The sequence below is a fragment of the Aquila chrysaetos genome, chromosome 2, assembly GCF_900496995.4.
Source record: "Aquila chrysaetos chrysaetos chromosome 2, bAquChr1.4, whole genome shotgun sequence".
Lineage (NCBI taxonomy): Eukaryota > Metazoa > Chordata > Aves > Accipitriformes > Accipitridae > Aquila > Aquila chrysaetos.
The window spans coordinates 3,502,199-3,522,747 of NC_044005.1; the positions used below are offsets into that span (position 1 = coordinate 3,502,199).

The following is a 20,549-nucleotide window of genomic DNA, read 5'->3' on the forward strand; positions in this document are numbered from 1 at the left end:
AGTCTTTCTGCAAATGTTTCTATTCAAAACTAACGAGCAACATTCCTCTCCTGTATTACCCGCTGCAAAAGAGGAACCATTACGTTTTGCCTAGCAGGCAGGGACCGCTTCTGTGGTCTGTCAGCTTGCTCAGGTTACCTTCTCCCTGGAGTGAGCCAGGTCTGTCTTAGTGCTCTGGACTTCTCTCTGCAGCCTCTCATTCTCCTGCCTGAGCAGCTGCTGCTCCTGTTGCGTCAGCTGGTCCAGTTCATCCCAGTGTAGCTGCCTGTGTTGGTCCTGCAGCCCTGAGGAAGGCACAGCCCGTTCTAGAACCCGATTCTTAAGACAGACAGAATTGCAGGGTTAGGCCTTAAACAAAGAAGCAGACATTTTCTCTATTCAGGTGGGTTTTAAGTAGGCTTTCAGTAACTGCAGACTCTAAAGTCGCAGGATTCCCATCTTCCTCCCAGCCTACACACTGTTTTCCACTAAGAAACCCAACATGCTAATCACAGTGCAAACCCAAAGTGCTTCCCTTCGCTAAAATCATAGATAATAGCTGCGCGCCAGAATGGTTGATATGAGCGCACAGAGTTCAACAACACAAAAAAGCAATTTGTGCTCCATTTCACAGCCTCATCAAGCAAATAATAGAACTCAGTATTATATATTATTCAGTAATAGCTGTAATTTAGTTCCTGTTGTACGATTCTGAAACAGCCTCTTTTCCATGTGGACATTAAATATTCCTTAATTACATGGCAAACAAGCCAAATTACTAACTGAATTCATAATACCAATCCCAAGACTGCTGTCTACAACCTCCTTCAGTTACAGTTCCTCATCAGTTGAGAGAGGCTGATATAATACTGTGCCTTTCAAAACCAAGTTGGACTGAAAATTAGATCCCCCTGTCAATTACGAGTTTGACTGTTAATACGTTTATAGATTTGATGGGTGTAAATTCATACATTCTCCACAGATTTTTTTTATCCCCCCCAACAAAAGATTTATTTCAGGGAAGAATGGAGACTCAGGAGATGGACTGACCATTGCCTGTCCTCACGTTCAAAAATTAAAATAAGTTTTTGAAAAGTAAGTTTACAATCTGCACATTCTATACAATCCAACAAGACTAATTATAGTTAGCTATTTTAAAATGGAAAACTACAAAATACAGAAAACATCGTTAAAATAGGGCTTTTTTTGTACCCACCTCCTTTCAGCTTTTTTTTTTTTAAATTACTAGCTTTATATCACTTGTTTAAAAAAAAATAATATCAATAGTTGCATAACTCAGTCTACCTGCTCAAGCCTGCAGCACCATTTGTGTCTTTTTAATGGACAAGCCAACCTAAAGAAATAAGTTGGCTACAGCAGCAAGCTACGGAAGAGCAGCGGCTAGCGTCCCTAAACCCTGGCACGCAAAGCTGACTGACTTTGAGGCACGTGAAGTCCATTACCTTTTCATTGGCATTCTGCAGTTGCTTGTGCAAAGACATCACTTCTTGTTTAAGAGTTTCCTTCTCCTGTTGCGTCACCCGTAAGTCTGACTTTAGTCGGGACATTTGAAGGTTGGTGTTTTGCAGCGTTTCATCGAGACTCTGAACCTGTAACGAGCAGGAACAGAGCTTGGCATTTGCTGGACCGAGATTTCTTGTAAGCTTGGTCTGCTAGGATGTGTACGCACCACATCTCACACATATTTTAGGATCTCTGATGGAAGGAGTGAAGAAGTTATAATGCTGACGTTAAAAACGCTAAATGATTTTCTGACTATCTGTTCCAAATTAGTAGCCATCCACTTCTAATACAGCCACAACACTGCATTCAAGAGACATCTTCCAGCCCTGAATACATATTGCAGTGTGCTGGGAAGAGAAGATTTCTCTTGAATTATTTATTTTTCCTGGCAGCCCGTGGCCAACAAGAAACCCCAAGTGTAATCAGCCAAGCAGACAGCCATTCGTTCCCCTCCCCTGCCTGGCGAGAGGCGAGCCACCGCCAGGAGAGCAGAGAGCAACAGCAGTGTCTCTCTGCAATATTTTAGGAATAACTGGGCAGAATGAATTGGCAAAAGGAACTCAGCTGTAGACGCAAAACAACATAGATTATTCGCAGGGAAGAAAGTACCTCATTGCATTTAACAAGTTTCCTCTTGTTCTTTAAGAAGGTCACTTTGAAAGCCCATCAAAGCGGCCATTCTTAGCTGCATGACAGCTTTGCACACATGAGAAGAGGGCTGTTTTTTTATGAAAAAAGCACTACAAGAGACTAAAAAAATGCTTTTGATCCAGGGCTATAACAAACCCCACCATTATACCTTCTCTTGCGAGACCGTGAGCTGTGTTTTCAGTGTCTGACTCTGCTGCTCCCAGGACTTCTGTTCCTGCTTCAAGCTGCCAATTGCATTCTCTAAGCAGCTTACTTTAGCTACCTGAAATAAGATTACATCGGTAAGCCTGACTCGTTCAGGATTTTCTTTAACTCTATTTGACTTTAAGAGTTAAGCTAGGGGGAGTTACAGCTACGCAAAGAAAATGCAGGAGAGCAAAAAACCCCTCAGCTCCCAGCCCCAATCTCCACACAACGGGATCATTATTTATAGCATGCATACTAGTTACTCTGCTCGAGTTCAGAGTTACAGTACATTAGAGTTGCAATAAAAGTGCAAGAACACTGTCTTCCTTGTCCTGCTGCTATATTTATATCCAGGCCTCTGTTCCTTGCAATGTTTGGAATTTTCTGCATAATCAAATTACAGTAAAGCTGTGCTCCAGAATTTAAGCTTTCTCTTTAAGACCAGCTAGGAAAAAAGGCAGTGGCAATTAAGCCTTTATCTGGCTTGAAGGTAGGAAAAAAAAAACCAACCCAAACAACAAACCAATGTAGTTTTACAGTTAAGGGTGATACAGATAATATAAGAATCTTAACAGCCCGTTACAGCAGGTAGGTAGTGATGTGGATTTGCTGCTCTTTCTTACCTTATCAATACATCTGTTTAATTCCTCACTCAGGGCTTCTTTTTCTTTCTGCAGCTTTTCGTTTTTAGTAACTAAGCTCGAAACTTCATTTTGAAGGTCAGAGAGATCAGGACATCTGGGCAGCTGTGGAAAACAACCCCTCACAGTTGCATTTCTGTGCCGTTTCAGAATTCTGCATGCAAATGTAACACAAAGCTTTCTCTTCTGACCCCGGCCAAGCATCCCACTCCGGATAGAGCAGAAGAGAGGAGCGTACTCCAGTTTGGTACGAATGGACCACGCAAGTATCGTTCCTGTGACCCAAGGCATCCCTCCTGCCACAGCAGCGCTAAGGATTCCTAACGGCCCTGTGATCCCTCAGATTTGCTTTAGGGCTGGGCTTTCTCTGCCTCTTCTGTGAAAGGGGAAAAATTACTGTACTGCCGACTTCTGATCCTTTTCCCCTTTGACACAGTGCTTTAGCTTAACACTCTGCCTTCTCCTGTGCTGTTCTGTCTTTGCTCAATCTTCTGTCTTTAATTACACTCAAGTCACAATCCACTCTTTACTGAATAAGCCTCATCTGCTTTTGCTTTTTAAGACCATTATCTATCCTAAGCATTGGGTGCATCAAATGAGTGCTTTACGCTGTAAAGAAAATTACTTTGTGGAACCCTAATCAGGAGAGCTAAACTAATTTGTAGCCTTCATTATCTATGTTTATTAGCATATATTTACAGCCAATTGAACCATGCTTATACAGGCAATAACCAAGCCCTCGAGGAAATTATCCTCAGAAGTTGTGAGACGTCTCCAGATGGGTTTAGCAACAGGAATCCTCCAAGAGGACACGCTGGAAGAGACCAGTCCTTAAATGGAGCTACATGGCTATTACCAGTTACACAGGAAAATGTTCCCCTGTCTATCCTGTCTGCACAAGCTAGAAAAGCCCTGTCTGTTCCTTGTTTAGAGCTTTAAATCTTTGTCTTCACTGTCAAAGCCTGTCTTTGTAGATCCACTACTCTGGAAGACCTTTTGGCAAAAGCTAAGTTAAACCAACCTTATTTGAACAATTGTGCATTGTGCCCAGAGGCTGTTTCAGGAGGATTTATATTTCCCTACTGTTGTGACCTTTCTTTAAAGAAATTAACTATTTCCAACTTGGGCAAGAGAGCAGGGCACAGTAAGAGACAGCCAGCATTATCTGATGGCACTCAAATAGGACACCATACCGGTTTTGTCTTCTCGAGTTCCTGCTTGAGGATGTGGTTCTCCTGCTCCAATATATGAGCTTGAACTTTCATTTTTGACAGCTCCACCTCCAAGGAAGACACCATATTTGATGACTGCAAAAAATAAAAGACTCAGATTTCAACTTAGGAGACACGCAAAGTAACAAAGATTAACCAGAGGATGCTGCAGCCAGTGACATGGGTTACAGCTGGGATGACACTGGACTGAACAGAACAGGCATGCTGGAAAATGCAGGTAAATATTTAGCATCACTAAGCTCCACGTTCAAGACAAACCTGCACAGTTCTACCTCCCTGCTTTTGGTCGCTGCCATGCTCACCTTCCACCCCACGGCCGCGTGCATGTACGTTTGCAGCTAGTACTTAGGGAAGTTCAGCTTTGAAAGACCACCACAGCACCTCTCCATTCCTAAAACTTCAATTGTTTCATACCGTTAGAGACGGCATAATCCCGTACCTTCACTTTGGAGTTTTCCAGTTCCTCTTTCAGTACCAGTCTCTCCTTTTCCCATTCTTCCAGAGTACATTTTCCCACTTCCCTTTCCTTTTGCTTGAGCACCTTTGCCAGCTGTTGATTAAGATCCTGCACATCTGCTTGATTTTTGGAGTTCCTCTGGCTAAGTTCTGTATTTTCAGAGTCCAGCTGCTGGTTCCTGGTCTTCAGATCTGCTACCTGAATCAGGACAGCAGTGTCAGTCATGACTGCTTTTACACTGGGGATGAGATTTTTTTAAAACATTTCCTTTCTATTGAGATGATTAAAAAACCTGACAAGTGTGACTCCAATTCAATGGTGACTCTGAGCAGCGGGGCATAGCTGTTAACTGTACTCTGTGTCACAGTCATGACCCCGGTAGCACTGCTTGCTTTATTTCCCTATAGCTGTTGAACTTGCTCCATGCCCTAATTTTAGGGTAGAACCATATTTAGGAGTAGGAATCCTCCTGATGGCCTGTTGCATGCACGGTCAGCCTCACAAACTGTTAATTTCTCATAATTGGCCTCAATTATAGCAGTTACGATATCAGTCATCTGGCACGCCGCTCTGTTCCTCCTTCCCTTTGCCATGCTGATGTATATTTTGAGGGTTTATGCTGGTGAGCTAGTAGATTATTCTGGGCAAGTAGAATTTTAGTAAGCAATACTAAGAGGGACATGAACGTAAGAGCTACTTAAACCTACTTTGCCTAGCATAACAAACCACCCTTAAAATAAAAGTAGCAGTCTCATGGATACAAGCAAAGGGTCACGGCTGGCAGCATTCCTAGACCCCGCTAGCTGGGAAATAAGTAGAGGCTGAGTCACATAACCTCTATTTCCCATGGGCTGCTGCAGAGCATTACCCACAAAGACTACAAAAGAAAGATTTTTTTAACTTTATATTTCTATTAAATACACTGTCCAAGTTGACTGTGGAAAGTGCTCTCAAGTCTGTAAGCTAGATAGTTACCGCAGCGTTGCAGTTGTCTTCTGATCAGGTCAAACAAGCCTCATATCAGTCCCAAACAGTTAATGAGAACAGTTATCAAAAAGTTTAAATGTATATAGTGGTAATTTTCTACTGCCTTTGTGACCATCTAAGGAACACCTTTTACACAGTGATGATTTCTGCAGAGAAGGTTATGGGTTCAGTCCATATACCTGCTTTTTCAGGTTGTCAACCATCTTCTGTACAGCCACTTTCTCCTTTCTCACAGCCTCTATCTTTTGCCTAAGGAAAAATGAAAGCTCATTAACATTAGGGTCACTTCTTAATAGACACGCCTACAAGAATGGGCTTGGTTTTGAATGGTAATTCTGGATATTTATTTATTGCTTAGCAGCACTGTTTTGCATAGGCTTGGCAAGTGCTCAGTTCCGCAAAGTACCCCATATGTAGTTCTTTTCTAGAAGGGAAGAATTCTCCCGGGATCATGGATAGTTATCTACTTGCAAAAGACCAAATCACTGAAACGCTCTGCCACACCGTACATCTTCCTGCCTTTTCTAAGGCTACACCAGCCCAACAAGCTCTGGCTTTGCTGAAGCAAGAAGAATTGCATCAGGTCAGCCCATCAGCAGGTCCTGTGTTTGTATGTGTTACTGGGTCATCTGAACTCCTGCAGTTAAGCCCCTGCTTTGGCTCTAGGAATGGGCAGGACAAGCTGGGGCAGGCAGAAAGGATGAGGAATAGACCGTCAGGCAGCTGGATTTCCAACGGCACCATGAAATAAGCCCGTTCCAAATTTTGCAGGATATCTAACAGATGAAGGAGCTTCGAGAGAAGGGATGTAAGCATCGTGTCTGCACCGCAGCAAGAGCCTGAAGGCATACATGTGGTACATGCCCCGTTGAATTCTTACCACATTTCTTCTCGGGATCCATTTAGCTCCCTCAGTTTCAGGCTGGAAGCACTACCTTCCTCATTTAATAAAGTCACTTCATTTTTCAGAATAGCATTTTCTTCTCTGAGCTTCTCGGCTTCACATCTGTGGCAGAGAGATGAGACAAGTGAAAACTGTTTCTGTATACTGTCTAGGCCCACAGGGAGAAAAATTCCTAAAGGCCTAAGCTACCTGTAATATTTCAAGACAAAGCTACAATTGACTCATTTTCCGTATGAACGGTATATGGATTTTACATTTCATTTAGTCAGAGTGCTTCCCAGATCACTGAAAAAGGGGCTTTTGTGCATGTTTCTGTACAGCTAGTTAATTAAAATTTAAGATACCTAGTAAAAGTTTCACACTAATGTTGTACTACACCTTTCAGTCCTTAAGTTACAAATAACATAACTTTAAACAGCTTAACACCACAAAAGGCAGACTGCGAGGAGAGCAAGCTGTTTCTAGAGCCCAGTATGCTGGGAACAGCAGCGCTGGAAAGTGCCTTTTCTGTCCTGAGGCGACCGTAAAGAAAGAACTTAGCCGTGGTGTAATACCTGAAAGAACAATTTCCTGCAGGAAGCTGGTGCTGAACAATAATTAAGCCGCTTGGAGCCACTTTATGGCCTCCAAAAAAATCCTTGCTGAAATACAGCAGTTAAAAACAAGTAGGTAAAACCTATTATAGTCTCTGTGTTATAATAGTATTTACCGTATCACACAGCTGATGGATTCCTAACACTAAGCGCTCCTGCTGAGAAAAAAGTTACCATAATTCTCTAGTATTAACTTAAATATTGAGAAAAATGGAAGCACTTTTAATGTTCCAAGTAACATTCAGTACTAGAAAGGAGTAAACAGAGTGAAGAAGGATATTAGTAAAAGCTAAAAGCATTCTGGAAGTGTTACCATAGTATTTCGGACATTAAAATACAGGGGTTTCTGATGTACCATTAACTACACACTGCGAAGGTGACTACATCCACAGACAGAACAGCTGGCAGGTTGCTCCTGTTTTACCATTCATGTTAGGCCACGGTCAGAGAAGAGTAAGTCACACACATTTATTTCAACCGTCGTTATCCACGATTAAACAGCCTGCTTGCTAGTAGTTAAGAGTCCAAGGCACTGTTCTCTAACCAAAGTTAAACTACAGCGGTTAATGCAGCAACCATACAGCAGGCAGGCAGGCGGCTATGAAGCGATGAGCGGGACGCTAGGTTAGTTTCTAAGCGGCACGTTTGATTACTGTGGGGCCGGCACGTTTCCCACAAAGTTTTGCAAGCGTACGTTACCTCAGAAGATCAACTTTTTGCTGCAGCTCAGCGCACGTGCTTTGTAAGCCGTGCATCACTGTATTCCTCTCCTCTCTCTCTTCGTGGAAATGCACGTCATTTGGGCTAACCAGAGCAGCAGCTTTCTCCTTCGGCTTTCTGTTGGGCTCTTGCAGCTCCCTCTTTTCTGCCGACACTTCTTTCACCGTGCCGTCGCTTTGGGCACGCTTGCCTTGCTGACCTGTAAATGCGGCAGCACGTTCTTCCAGCTTCCCGAGCTGGCATCGCAGTCTTAACTTGTCACGGTGTGCCTCTGCGTTGCCTTGTGCATCTTGTTCTTGGACATCTTCCCATTCTTTGACTTTTTGGAGGAGCTGTGTGTTTTCCCCTCTGAGCTTAATACTCGCCAGTTTACTTTCTTCTAGTTTGCCATGAAGGCTTCTCAGCTTCTGCAGGTTGTCTTCTAGCACTTTATTTTTTTCAACTAACTTGATCATTTCGCATTTCAGATCCTCGTTTTCTACCTGAATTTCTTCTTGTAGTGACAGAAGTTCAGCCTGTGCCATTGATCTGTCTTCTAACTCTTTGACCCTTTTCCAGAGCTGAGCTATTACACTTTTCAGGTCACCATTTGTTGACCCAGGAGCGTGATCAAGCTGGAGAGAGGCTTCACGCAGTTCTTCAGCCTTCTCAAGCTCAACCTGCAGCTTCAAAGCATCGGAAACAAACCCTTTATTTTGGGGAGTTATTCTGTGATTTGGCAGACGAACCTTCTGCTGCTTAACGTCGTCGTGTAGCATTTTTGGTCTGGGAACTCTCTCAAGAGTTTTCTCGAGACCTCTCTTTTTTTGCAGCAGAGGCACCCGAGAAAGCAGCTCTTGATTCTTGTCACAATCCCGATTGCCATCAGATTCCAGTGCCGCTTTACTTCCTTGCGTCCGACACACCTGCACCTCGAGTGCATGGCCACCTGCTCTGGCTTTCACACATGCTTTCTCCAAATCTGAATCAATCTCAGTCATTTCTTCCAGGTCTGTACTATCAGCTTCCAAAAGCGGAGGGACATTTGAATCCGCTCCCTTGTCTGCATCTGTACCATCCCAGGGCAACCCTTCAAAAATGGGATCTATTTCATCTGGCAGCTGAGACCGTTCCGAGCCGGAGTCGGAGCAGCCGGGGCTGGGAGGTCGCGCGGGATCCCGCTCCGCAGCCTGCAACCTGCGCTGCAGCCTGACGATCTCAGCGGCCATTCTGACATTTTCCTTCACGGCTTGCTCGTGCACTTTCTGCAGATTTAAGAGGACAGCCGCATCATCCCCCAGAGGCGCCATCCCAGAGAAAGAAGCAATTTTGCTCTTTGCTTTGGCGTACTCGTTTTCCAGGACCCTATAATGATTTTGCAGTGTGGAAAAACTATGGGTCTCCCACTGCAATTTCTGTATTTTCCCTTGAAGGTTTGAGATTTCCAAACTCATCTCGGCCTTTTCCGTTTCTGCTCTTACACAAATGTCTTTGTTTAAACTCTCCAAAGCAAGAAGTTTGGAATTGAGGTCTTCTTTCTCTTGCTTATATTCACTGTCAAGTCTCTCCAGCTTTTGCCTAACCAGCTCCCCATTTTCCTCCACCACGGATATACGCTCATCTTTGTTCTTGAGCTCTTTTTTGTGGTCATTTTGGAGTTGTGTTATTTTATCGTTCAGCTTTTTCTCTTGCTTCTCCGCAGCATTCCTCAGGTCTCGCAGCTCCTTCTGAAGCTGCTCTCTCTCGCACACAAGCTTGTTCACTTCTTCCTTGAAGTTTTTCTCCAGGAGATCTTTCTCCTGGGTCAGGGCAGAAGAAACAGCCTTTTCATTTGCCAGACTTTCCTTCAGTTGCTCGTGAGCTTCAGCAACCTCCTGAGCAATTTCATCCTTTTCAAACTCCCACTGAGATTTCTCCTCTCTTTGCTGTTCAGCAAGTTCATGCAACTCTCGCTGGTAACGTCCTTCCAGATTTTGGATCTTTTCTTCATATTTATTCACAAGTGTTTGTGTGTCGACAGAAAACTGAGTTTCTGCATGGGATGCTCTTCTGTTATAGTCACTTTCCATTTTTTTCCTAAACATGGTTAACATAATATATTACTAAACTCTGGGCTAACTCAAAGAGATTCAAATGGCTTTTTAGGCTGAATAAAAAAAGCCGAAAAATTACTTTTTCACCGAGTTTTAGATGAAGTACTATTTGACAGGTGTTTCCGAGAGCCAAAGTTAAATTTGAGGCAATTTGTTGAAACTTCAGAAATAAAAATCTAATTGCCTTGGAAAAGCATAACTCATGAAAAGTCCTCAGAAAAGGTTTCCTGTACAATGTATGCCCTTCTATACTTTTGATCAGATTTGTGGGGGAAGATGTTCTGACCCCCATCTCTCCCTGTCACCCCAGGACAGTTTCAGTTTCTTTTGACACTCAATCTTGGCTAAATGCATTTACCAGCCAGTAACTTCTTCAGAAAAGAACAACTCTGAAAAGCCAAATGCTTTAAAAGGACAAAGCAGGGATTTGTAAAAGCACAGGGATCCTGAACAGAGCTCAAGCTAATCACATCTGGTTATGCTTTAACACTATTCTTGCCTCTGGGCGAGCTAAAAATCAATATAAATATCTGCTTGAGAAAGGCCAGAAGAAAAAAAACCACCCTGGATAGCAGCCCGGCGTTGGGGAATAAAACAGGTAACAGCCCTGTACAGTTAACACACTTGCATGACGCATGAGGAATCATTTCTGCACCAGACTGACCTTGGTCACCGCACCAAGCCACCGAGGCCAGCGTACACCACTACCGTCCCCGCCGGCGGGGACACTCACCTCTCCTCCTCCAGGTCCTGCTGGTGCTTCCGCAGCAGCTCCTGCTGGAGCTCTTCCTTCTCCAGGGCGTGCACCTCCGCCATCCTTTTCAGCTGCTCACGAAAGCCACGTTCCAGCTCCCCCTTCTCTTCCTGCAGCGTCTGCACTAAAACTCTCATCTTTTCTTCCACCCAGACACCGTTTTGAATCAGCTCTTCCCGTTCCTGACTAAACTTCTCGTTTACCTGCTCCAGTCTGGCTCTAACGTCTTCTTCGTGCTCCTGCCTCAACAGCTCTTGCAGATTGGCTTTTTCCTCATCAAAACGCATTTGTAATTTGTTTTTCTCATCATTATATTTACAGTCAAGCTTTCCTTGCTGTTCTCTGAGTGCTGCTGCCTCTCCTTGCAGTTCTGTAATTTGATTTTTAAGGCCAGTTATTTCCTTTTCCATAACATGCATCTCTTCGGTGTACTTCTTCCTCATACCCTCTTGCTCCTTTTCACAGTGGATTTTTGTCTCATCTAGCTGCTTTTCGTAATGGCTCACCTACAAAAAGGAAAACAGATTGGATTGGTTCATTTTCTACAGAGATGTTTTCTCAATGTTTCTGTATTAAATATTTCCATATATACTACAGAATATTTTGATTTACACAGCAGCATCTTACATTGATTTCCCCTGCAAAGACTGTTAAAGTGCTCAGCTTAATTTCTTACTGGAATAAAGATGATTATTACACAGAAGACAGTGAAATTCATGCTTTTCCATTAAGCAAATTTGTGAAAAGAGAAGCCACAAACAACTTTTAAAGTCCTAAGTCAGTTTTGCAAATTCCAAGGGGACTCTCTTTTTATTTCACTGATTACTTTTTCAAAACCTTCCCCAAATTAAGGGGCAGACGAGGCCTTTCCTTTTAAAAAGGTTGGGTTTTTTTTGTTTGGGTTTTGGGGATGGGTTTTTTTGTTTGGGTGGTTTTGTTTGTTGTGTGGGTGGTTGGGTTTTTTGGTTGTGGATTTTTTTTTTTTTTTTTTTTTAAACACAAGTGACATGAGACAAACCCTTAAGGAAAAGTAATGATTTTGGGGTGATATTCTATCCGTCCCCTTTTCCCACTCCCATCCCAGCTTCGTCACAATACAGTTTCAGTCTACCTGTGTCATGCCACACGTGAAACGAATAGATTATAGTCGTATAACAATTATAATTCTATAGCCATCTCTCATCTGATCTGACAGATGCAGTGGAAGCCTGATGGGACCCCCAACTTCTGGTCCTGAACCAACTCCTGCAGAACAAGCCTGGCCATTTCTACACCAGCGCACCTCACCTGCAGAGCAAGGTAGGTCTTACTCGCTGGGCAACACCGTGACCCTGACACGGGTGTTAACGTAAGCTGGCCGTAAATGTGCTCTGCCAGCTCACCGTCGCTCAGTAGATGAGCTGCCCCAGCCTCGTCAGTCCGTCTCAACCCAAGCTTTCTCTACGTAGAGGCAATGGAGAAATTTCTGCACTCGTGGTAAGATTAATCTGCAGATGGACACCCAGAAAACGGGGAGCTGACTGCCCGTTTTTGGTAGTGCAGGTATCGTAACAGCGCATTTTCCATATGCCCACCGCACAGACCGCGTTTCAACGCCCCCAGACTGCACCAGCATAGCATTTAGCGATGCAGACTCCCACCAGCAGCCTTTCTAACCCACAATTATCCCATGTCAGCGGGAATGAAGTGGCTAATTCAGATGCAGCAGGCTTTCGAGACAGAAAATGCAATACTGCCTCGGAAAGGCTCTCTGCTCTCTCGCTAGCTGGTGGGCAGCGTGAGGACCTACCGCAGCATTCATACAGCCCTCTCCATCGCACAGCAACGTGCAGAAGGAGCAGGGAAGGTAGAAGCTCAGATTCACAGAAAGGTTTTCATTTCACCAGGAATTAAAAGTCCTTCTTCAAGACCGTTCCACCTGTATGAAGAGGCTGGAAGAGTTGTGAAGTTTTGTTTTAAGTTAAAATAGCTTACTGTGTCTTCGAGCTCCTGTTTGAGGTGATGTAGATCCCTGTGATGTTGCTCCTTCATTTGTTCGATAGCCATTTCTGCCTCTATGCTCATATTTAATGGGTTGCAGTCTTCTGAACCAAGTCCTTTAAAAACAGTAATTATATACATATTCTTGAAGCCCAGAGAGATACATTCTCAACAGAATTATTTCATCAGTTTAAATTTGTTTAGGCAGCTACTTGCAGCTCTCAAATTCCCATCACACACACAGACACAGACAAGAAACTGCAAACATTAATTTCAGCTTTGAATACAGTACAGCAGCCGTATTCCACTTAATGTTAAACAGCAAAACGGACCTGGTGTTCGACTCTCACTGTGAAGGTTTGGGAAAGTTTTTACGTAATTGCCTCTAAGATGTTATGATAAATACCTACAGCCCAGAAGTTGGTCATACAGGAGATGTGCTTTACCTTGGTCAGGCTCAATACCGCTATTGCCATGGCTTTTCATATCAATGTCAAACTCTTCCGAGAGTGAGTTTTTCAGCGAAGGCCTGAGCACTTTGCCTTGGGCACGGTACTCCTCCAGCTCCGAGTGCAGCTCATCTATCTGGTCTTGCAGTTCCTGAGAAGGGGGAAAAAGAAGCCTGAGTGAAAGCAACCAAGGCAGCCGAGCATTTGTACATCGACACGCTCCCACAACGACACATTCAAGAGGGAATTACGGTAGGTAAAGACTTGTCAATAATCCTGCCATCATCCCACAGTTAGTCATCCTCCTATCAGCAAAACAACGCCCTTCGCCAGGTTCCAACCTGTGCAAATAACAGACGTGTTTCTTACTAGAAGAGCAGAACCTTCTTCAGACTGACAGCCCGTATATATTCTGCCTCTAAAGTAGACCGTGCTCCAGGACCTTCCACTTTATTCCTTCTTCCTATGACCTTTTTTAAACAGCAGCTTAGGAACATTTTCAAACAGTCAAGAAATACCTCCTCAACCACCATCTACTTGCAAAATCAAATCAGAAGCAAAAGATCAAATTAGGAAAGAGATACCCTCATTACTGCATTTACCATCTGGTACTTCTGCCCACTTGCCAGAGGAATATCCCGAGTGTTTGTGCCAAATGCCATGAGCTCAGCTCAACGAACAGTGTTTATTGAGGAAAACGAATCCCTGAATGTGTAAACACACAATTCTGCAGATCTGAAAGGTTCAGAAAGTGAACCTTGAGTACTGATTCATATCCGCCAGTACTCAAAAAAAGAAAATAAATTGCATATTCAAGCAACGTCTTATCAAGAAGTATCAATTCAACAAATATTTCTAAATGATCTTTGCATTTAAACTGTAACTGCAACTAAGAGAGCTACCGTGCTGTTTCAGATGAGACAGCCTTTTGCCAAGACAGTCCATTATTGAACAAAAAGGATCACGCAGAACAGATGAGCTGAACGCTAGTAACCGTTGTAGTCATCAAAAAGTAGATGTAACTAGGTAACTTGCAGGCCCACCTTAAAGCAGTGTTTCAGCCATACCAGATTTGTGGAGGAGAAGACAAGCTTTACATTTTCAGTTTTATTTTAAGAAAACACTACTGTTTTGGAAACCACCGAAACTCAGATATATCTTACTTCTGGTGTAAGTTCCTGCAACTCTGAATTCTAGTTAGGGGAAACTTTATTTCATAAATCAAAAAAACGGCTAGTGCACAATTGCGCAAGGAATTGAGCTCGACGTACAGCTGGGGAACGAAGGAGGCTCCGGAGACCCGCTCCCAGCCCACCCTTGGGGCACCTCATCCTCTTAGCTCAGCCAGTTATCTCCATGGCAAGAGCCTTCCACCCCCCTCCCAGAGCTTGGATTAATGTAAAAAAGCCATTACATCAGAGAAAAAAAAAAAAAAAAAAAAAAAAAAAAAGAATCAGCAGCATTACATCGCTGCTCTGCACTGCTGTTTGCGGTAAGGATGTTCTCGGTGAACGCGGGCAGACGGGTGCCAGGTCCCCAGCCCTGGGCTCCACTTACTCTGCACTGCCGCTCGTACTCGCTTCTCATCTGCGCCAGCCTCTCCTCCTGCAGGAAAAACTCCGCGCTGCTGGGATCCAGGTCACCAAACTGAAACGGCACGAACGGGATCCAGTTACTCTTCCACGAAACAGCCCTGCTCATCGCAGCCCAGATGCCATTCGCAAGCAGTCCTGCAGCCTGCACCCTCTCCCCTCTGTTTTTTTTAATTTTAAATACAGAAGCTCTGCTTCCCTGCTGGTGGGGGACAACGAGCAACCTCCCTAACAAATACTAGCTGCTGTGTCACCATAGCTCTCGCTAATTTTGGTTGCGGACCGCAGCTTTCTAGCTTAGCATATGCACATCTCAGTTTGATAAATAATCCCGGCTTTAAAGAAATCTGGAAAACAGATGCTGGGTGAGAATCCCAGTATATGAGCTTTTGTCTGTAGATGCACAGAAATGCCTTTGGAGAAGCTGATCTTCTGCGGAGTTTATTGTAATACAACCACGGTCAGCTGTTCACCTCCATTTTCCCCTAAGTTTAGCATAGATGCCAGGTAACACCTAACACCTCGTGCATCATCTTCCCCAGAAAGGACCTGCATGTTGGGTCTACGCAAAACTATGTGCTAGGGAAAAAAAAAATAAAAAAAAATCCCTGCAGATCTGCAGGATGATTGCTTCACTGTAAGGCTCCTTACCATTAATTAGTATAAAACTACAGCTAGGGTGGAGCATCTTTAATTTCCTTAACTGGAAGTCAGGCAGGCAGTCCATGCCAATAAGGTAGGCTGTGCCTTGGTCACGTCTGGATAGGGACCCAAGAGCCTCCAGCTATTAGTTAAATTGGCAGCTCGAGCGTAGTAACCAAAAAGCAATTTAATTCTGGACGCGTACTGGGAAAAGGAGGATTTACCTTCTCAGCCAGGACGTTTTCCAAGTTCCTCTGCAGTTTGCTTGCCAAACTTTCATACTCGACCAGTTTTTCTCCTGTTTCCAATAGCTCGCTTTCCAGGCGGCTGTTTTCCTGGACCAAACAAAACCCCCCAACAGCCTCAGCATTTGGAGAAGGAAAACATTAACACGTGGTAACTCATTAGAAAAATGAGTAATCTCCCAGTCAAGTCAGAGCATGACACTGTTACAAGCTTCAGCCAAAGACAGGAACTGTAAATTTGTTATTCACGCACGGACAACCCTCTTGCCACAGCAAAACAGCAAGCATGAACACCAGACTTGCAGCTGGCTCACAAACCCCACACTCCCTGGCTCCTCTCACCTTTCAGATGGCAGCTTCAGGACTATTTTACAGTTTTCCTGATGCTCACAGGATGCCCAACCCCTTCAAAAGCTGCTCTCCTGACCACCTGTACAGGTGTATCAGCTCCCCCTGACTGCCAGCACTTCTGATGTTGTTTGTGAGACAACACCATTACCATTAACTTTTGCTCGGTTTAAAAAAAAAAAAAAAAGATTATATGGTTATGCAGCTGTTAGATTCAGAAAAGAGCTGTGACTTAAGTGTTTTCTAAGAAAATGTTGGAAAAGTATGTCAATCTGTGGGGTCACAGCTGAATAATACCACTGCATCAGGCAGTAGGTAGTTTATCCAAAGGAAAAACAGCAAACCTGATTTAGAGATTTTTTTTTTTTTTTTTGGTAAGCAATATTTTAAGTTTTGTGGAGACATATTATCTCCCAGCCGGACAGCCAAAGTGCCAGCAAGGCCGACAGCCCATCCAGTAGCTGTACACACGCACATGCTGCACATGATGGCAGCAGAGATTTGAACTGGAGCCTCACGAATCCAAGCAGTAACCTATCGAGGTGACCCAAAAAACAATTCTCACGGATACACCTCTGTCTTGCTGCTGAAATTACTTTCAGCTATCTCAACACGCTAGCTGAAACAGGTCATCTCAACAACGACTACGTCGCAAGCCTCGCTCCCCACTTCTGGGCGTCCTTGCCTTTTGGGGGAAAAGGCCGGCTGCATTTAGTCCCCGTTACCTTCAGGGAAAGGGCCAGGCGGTCGCGGATGTAGTTCTCATCGGTTTTCAGCTTTTCTATCTCCTGCTCCAGCTCCAGCCGCTGTTTATTAGCCTGCTGCAGGATTTGCTCCCGTTCTCTCCGGAGCTCGTTCTTTAGAGCTGCAATTCGTTCCTTGTACTCCTCGTCCAGCTTCCTACGAAGGCATCGGAGGTAAGAAGAGCTCGTAAAAAGAAGCAGGCGGCGAACACCGCTGCGAGGGAAGCTTGGTGGTAATCAGCAGGCACGAAGCCACCACCTCCGTCATCGAGTCCCTGCAATCCTGCAGCAGTGATGCCAAAGAGGACGGGAAGGGTGAAGCGGGACGCCATACCTGAGGTTGTACTCGTTGCGGCGTTCAATCGCGGCGTGGTGGTCGTCCACTTCGGAGGCCATCAGGGATTTCAGCTTTTCAGCTTTTTCCAAGTCCGACCGCAGCTTCTCTTTCTCTCTGGCCACTTGATCAACCCGCTCCCTAGGGTCAGCAAAGGCACTCTCGATTAGGTCACACCTCTCGGCTCCCCTAAAGAACGTACTTGCAAGAGGCTCATCAGAGAAGAACAGCCCGGAAAGCTCTCCAAGGGTCTTATCAATTGCATTTAGTCACTAGATATGAACTTGCACACATAGCTCTGGACATGTCTTGATATCCCCATAGGTCCTGGGACCTCAACACTTAAATGCCTCAGCTCTGGTCTAGCCCCCCCCACCCAAATTCCAGCGCTATGCCATTTTGCCAGGCCAATATCTGCCCCATTTACTTGTTCTCGTCACTTTATTACCTTTACTACTTCATCCTTACGCTACACGCAGTCTGGTTTTGATCACAAGTTTATAAGATCTGCTACACTGAGCAGCTTTCTTGACAACAAATCTCTTCACTGAGTGAACGTAAACAGGTATTTAGACATGTAGATGCAAACAAACAGTGGGAAGCCTCATCTTGTGAGGTTTCATACAAGCAAAGCAGGCAGCTTGCGAGCACAAGTTGCAAGCCAGCAGGTAACAGGACACGTGCAGTTTTAATGACTAGCAAAAGTCACCTGTGGTGTCACATGGAGGTGGATGCATAAGCTGATAAATACCGAAACTATTTAAAGATTTACAGTACAAACAAAACACCACTAACAACTGGAGCTTGTGCACGCAGCAGATGGATGCAACGGTTCCACAACAGGGATGAACCAATGCAAAACTGAGGGTGCAGTGCTTAGAGCAGGGGTCTTCAAAGTGGGGTGGACAAGATGATCCATTAGTGTGTGGGAAGAAATATTTGAGCTTCAGTACTACGTGTATATAAATTAATAAATATACGTACAGGGAAATGTTTCCCATCTCCTACACTCTCTCAATAGAGAAGCCTGCATGGCAAGTCCAGTGCAAAGTCAAACTGTGTTGACTTGCAAATGAAAAAAGCGCGGGTTCATGGTGGTTTTGTACCTCACCCACACCCTCATCACATGGCAAAACCTATGTAACACTAGTGCAAGAAATCAGTTAGGATTAAAGGTACTTCTTATCAAATTGCACCAGCCTCTGTCCTAAGTTTTGCACTCCTTGGCCGTCAATGACCACTGCAGATTGCAGTGACCATTTCCAGACTGCAGAGCAGGGCTGGGAACAGCCTAGTGCTTTGATTTTTTTTTTTTTTTTAAGTATATTTTTCTGCAATACTTGGGTTTAAGTGTTTTACCCATGCAAAATGAGAGAGTTGAAAGTTTCTGACGAAGCTAACAGAGAACCTAGCCTTCCAGCGAGATGGCAGCACCACGCCGATGCTCCTCGGAGAAGTGCTATGAACCACCATTAATTAGCCAGCTGCTACTTAAGCTCCTGCTCGGCCGAACAGAGAGGGCACTGAGGAAGCGGCAGAGCCGGCGATCCTGGCGACTTACAGCAAGTGTCTGATCTCTGTTTTGAAACTCGCCAGGGCTGCTTGGTGGACTCCATTCTTCGTTATTAAAAGCTCGTTTTCTAGCGCCAGCGTCAGCTCTGTCAAGTTCACCTTCCCATCCAAGCTGAAATCCAAAGCCTGCAAAAAAAAAACCCACAACGTCAGAGCAGAACGAGCTTTCCTGCCCCGCAGGAGCCTGGAGACATTTGTACATGAAGTGACAGAATAAAATGAGGAGGCTCAGAAAAGATCTTTGCTTGCTGATTAATCTGTCACAAATGCCTTTGGGGCAATAAACCAGACATCTCTGCCACCTTCCTACCTTAAAGAGCTGCTGCCAGCTGTGGAGATGGAAAGTGTCCTGGTTGTGCTGCAAGACCAACAGGAAATTAAGCCCATGCCTGATTAAAAATACTAATTCTCTAGAGGACCTAACTACACCGGCCTTTTTACATATTCAAATGCTGCAAGAAAGCGGTGGAAGGTGTTCATGTTAAACAAACCCAGCTCTTGCAATAGAGACAACACAGAAGAAGCTGTGTAGGAGGTATTTGATAGCAAAGATCCCACCTCTTAGAAAGTAAGTTATCATCAGCAACTGCAGTGGTTTCCTTCAACCTAACTCTGCAGGAGCACAAAGCGGAGCACAGAAGGGATTGTGGTGGGGCTGAAACACCAGAGGAACCACCCCAGTGACACCAGTAACAAAGCAAGTTACCCATGGAAAGCAACAAGTGGAAGAGAAGGTAAAGGTGTACCACGCAAGTCCAGTGAAAACAGTACCAGGTTATCAAGCTGGCCTGCACGAGCCCAGGCTGCAAGTGGGTTTTAAAGCCTGAGCAATGGCAGAGTTTACTACAACCTGGACGTTCAATATCCACACGGACATTAAATGCCGAGAGAATTCTGCCATCATCGCTGCTGGGAACCCAGCGATGGTCTCAGAACAGACACGTGAAATTATCTTCTCCCATCCACGGCTTCTAGTGGGACAGACAGGGACGGGGTTTACTTCAGGTATCTGATTTGCACCCCCCATTACCCTTTTGCTCTGTATAATAAAACACTAATTACCCAGCAGGGTTTCAAGTGTTGTCCTCCACCTCAGTGCAAGCAATAATTCAGGTCATCCCAGTGCCGAAAGGTTTGCAGGTCCAGCTATTCAGTGAGCTAAAGGAATTAAATTGCTTTCTGCAAATATAGGTGACCTCTTCGAGCTAAGCTGGAAGTCACGTTACATTTTTATCATTAACTTCTAGCTCTCTGGGATGCACCACCATTTCAATAAAAGGAAATTATTGGAAGTTTCGCAGAACAGTTAGACTCCTGTCACCAGCACTGGGAATTTTAAAGGGGAGTGGGATGCAGCTACAGTCCAGCATCCCACGCCGGGGAGAAAAAAAAAAAAAAAAAAAAAAAAAAAAAACGAAATAAAAGGGGTGAGATGGAGCTGCCGGTTACCTTCAGGATCTCCTGGCTGTTCTCTATGCCCTCCTGGTGCCAGCAGTCGAGGATGCCCTCCACGCAGCCGTAGCCCATCCCGTCATCCAGGCTGGAGAAGAGGCAGAATCCGATGGTGCTGGGCATGGCCGAGGGGGTGGTCGTGCGCCGCCCGCTTTCATCGAAGGACTGCCGAGAGAGGGGAGAGGGTTCGACGGGGCACGGGCAGAGCCGGGCATCTGGCCACCTCGCGACGAGAAAGGCTTATAAATGTAATTTCGCTAAACAGTACTCTGGAGATTAAGGATTAAGGTCTGCTTTTCCTCGCTGCCAAGCAAACACGCGGCAGGAGCGCTGCTGCTGACCTCGCGGCACCGCAGCGCAACCAGGCGCTTGGGATTTAAAATAAATCTGAGGAGGAACAGTTTCAGAGCTGTCCTCAATGCTCCAAAAGCGTTTTCCACTGTCCGTTTCTGGTTTTGAGCGTCTCCTCCCCAAAAAAGGCTGCAGGGAACA

General features: G+C 44.8%; 1 protein-coding gene across 6 annotated transcripts in view; it reads right to left on the bottom strand.

Moving 5' to 3' along the window:
* NIN (ninein) overlaps window positions 1-20,549 on the bottom strand; it is a 65,026-nt gene that overhangs the window by 15,372 nt on the left and 29,105 nt on the right. For 5 of the 6 annotated variants that reach the window (XM_030002405.2, XM_030002396.2, XM_030002413.2 and 2 more), the window contains exons 8-25: window positions 20,055-20,222; window positions 18,595-18,731; window positions 17,034-17,174; window positions 16,682-16,856; window positions 15,588-15,698; window positions 14,687-14,776; window positions 13,127-13,280; window positions 12,675-12,796; window positions 10,680-11,206; window positions 7,854-9,929; window positions 6,538-6,663; window positions 5,837-5,906; window positions 4,653-4,868; window positions 4,175-4,288; window positions 2,964-3,086; window positions 2,303-2,416; window positions 1,443-1,589; window positions 139-318 (exon numbers count right to left, since the gene is read on the bottom strand). In XM_030002405.2, the coding sequence (XP_029858265.1) occupies window positions 139-318; window positions 1,443-1,589; window positions 2,303-2,416; window positions 2,964-3,086; window positions 4,175-4,288; window positions 4,653-4,868; window positions 5,837-5,906; window positions 6,538-6,663; window positions 7,854-9,929; window positions 10,680-11,206; window positions 12,675-12,796; window positions 13,127-13,280; window positions 14,687-14,776; window positions 15,588-15,698; window positions 16,682-16,856; window positions 17,034-17,174; window positions 18,595-18,731; window positions 20,055-20,222 (4,791 nt within the window). The remainder of the gene's footprint in view (window positions 1-138; window positions 319-1,442; window positions 1,590-2,302; window positions 2,417-2,963; window positions 3,087-4,174; window positions 4,289-4,652; window positions 4,869-5,836; window positions 5,907-6,537; window positions 6,664-7,853; window positions 9,930-10,679; window positions 11,207-12,674; window positions 12,797-13,126; window positions 13,281-14,686; window positions 14,777-15,587; window positions 15,699-16,681; window positions 16,857-17,033; window positions 17,175-18,594; window positions 18,732-20,054; window positions 20,223-20,549) is intronic. The other variant, XM_041122064.1, reaches the window with a different exon arrangement.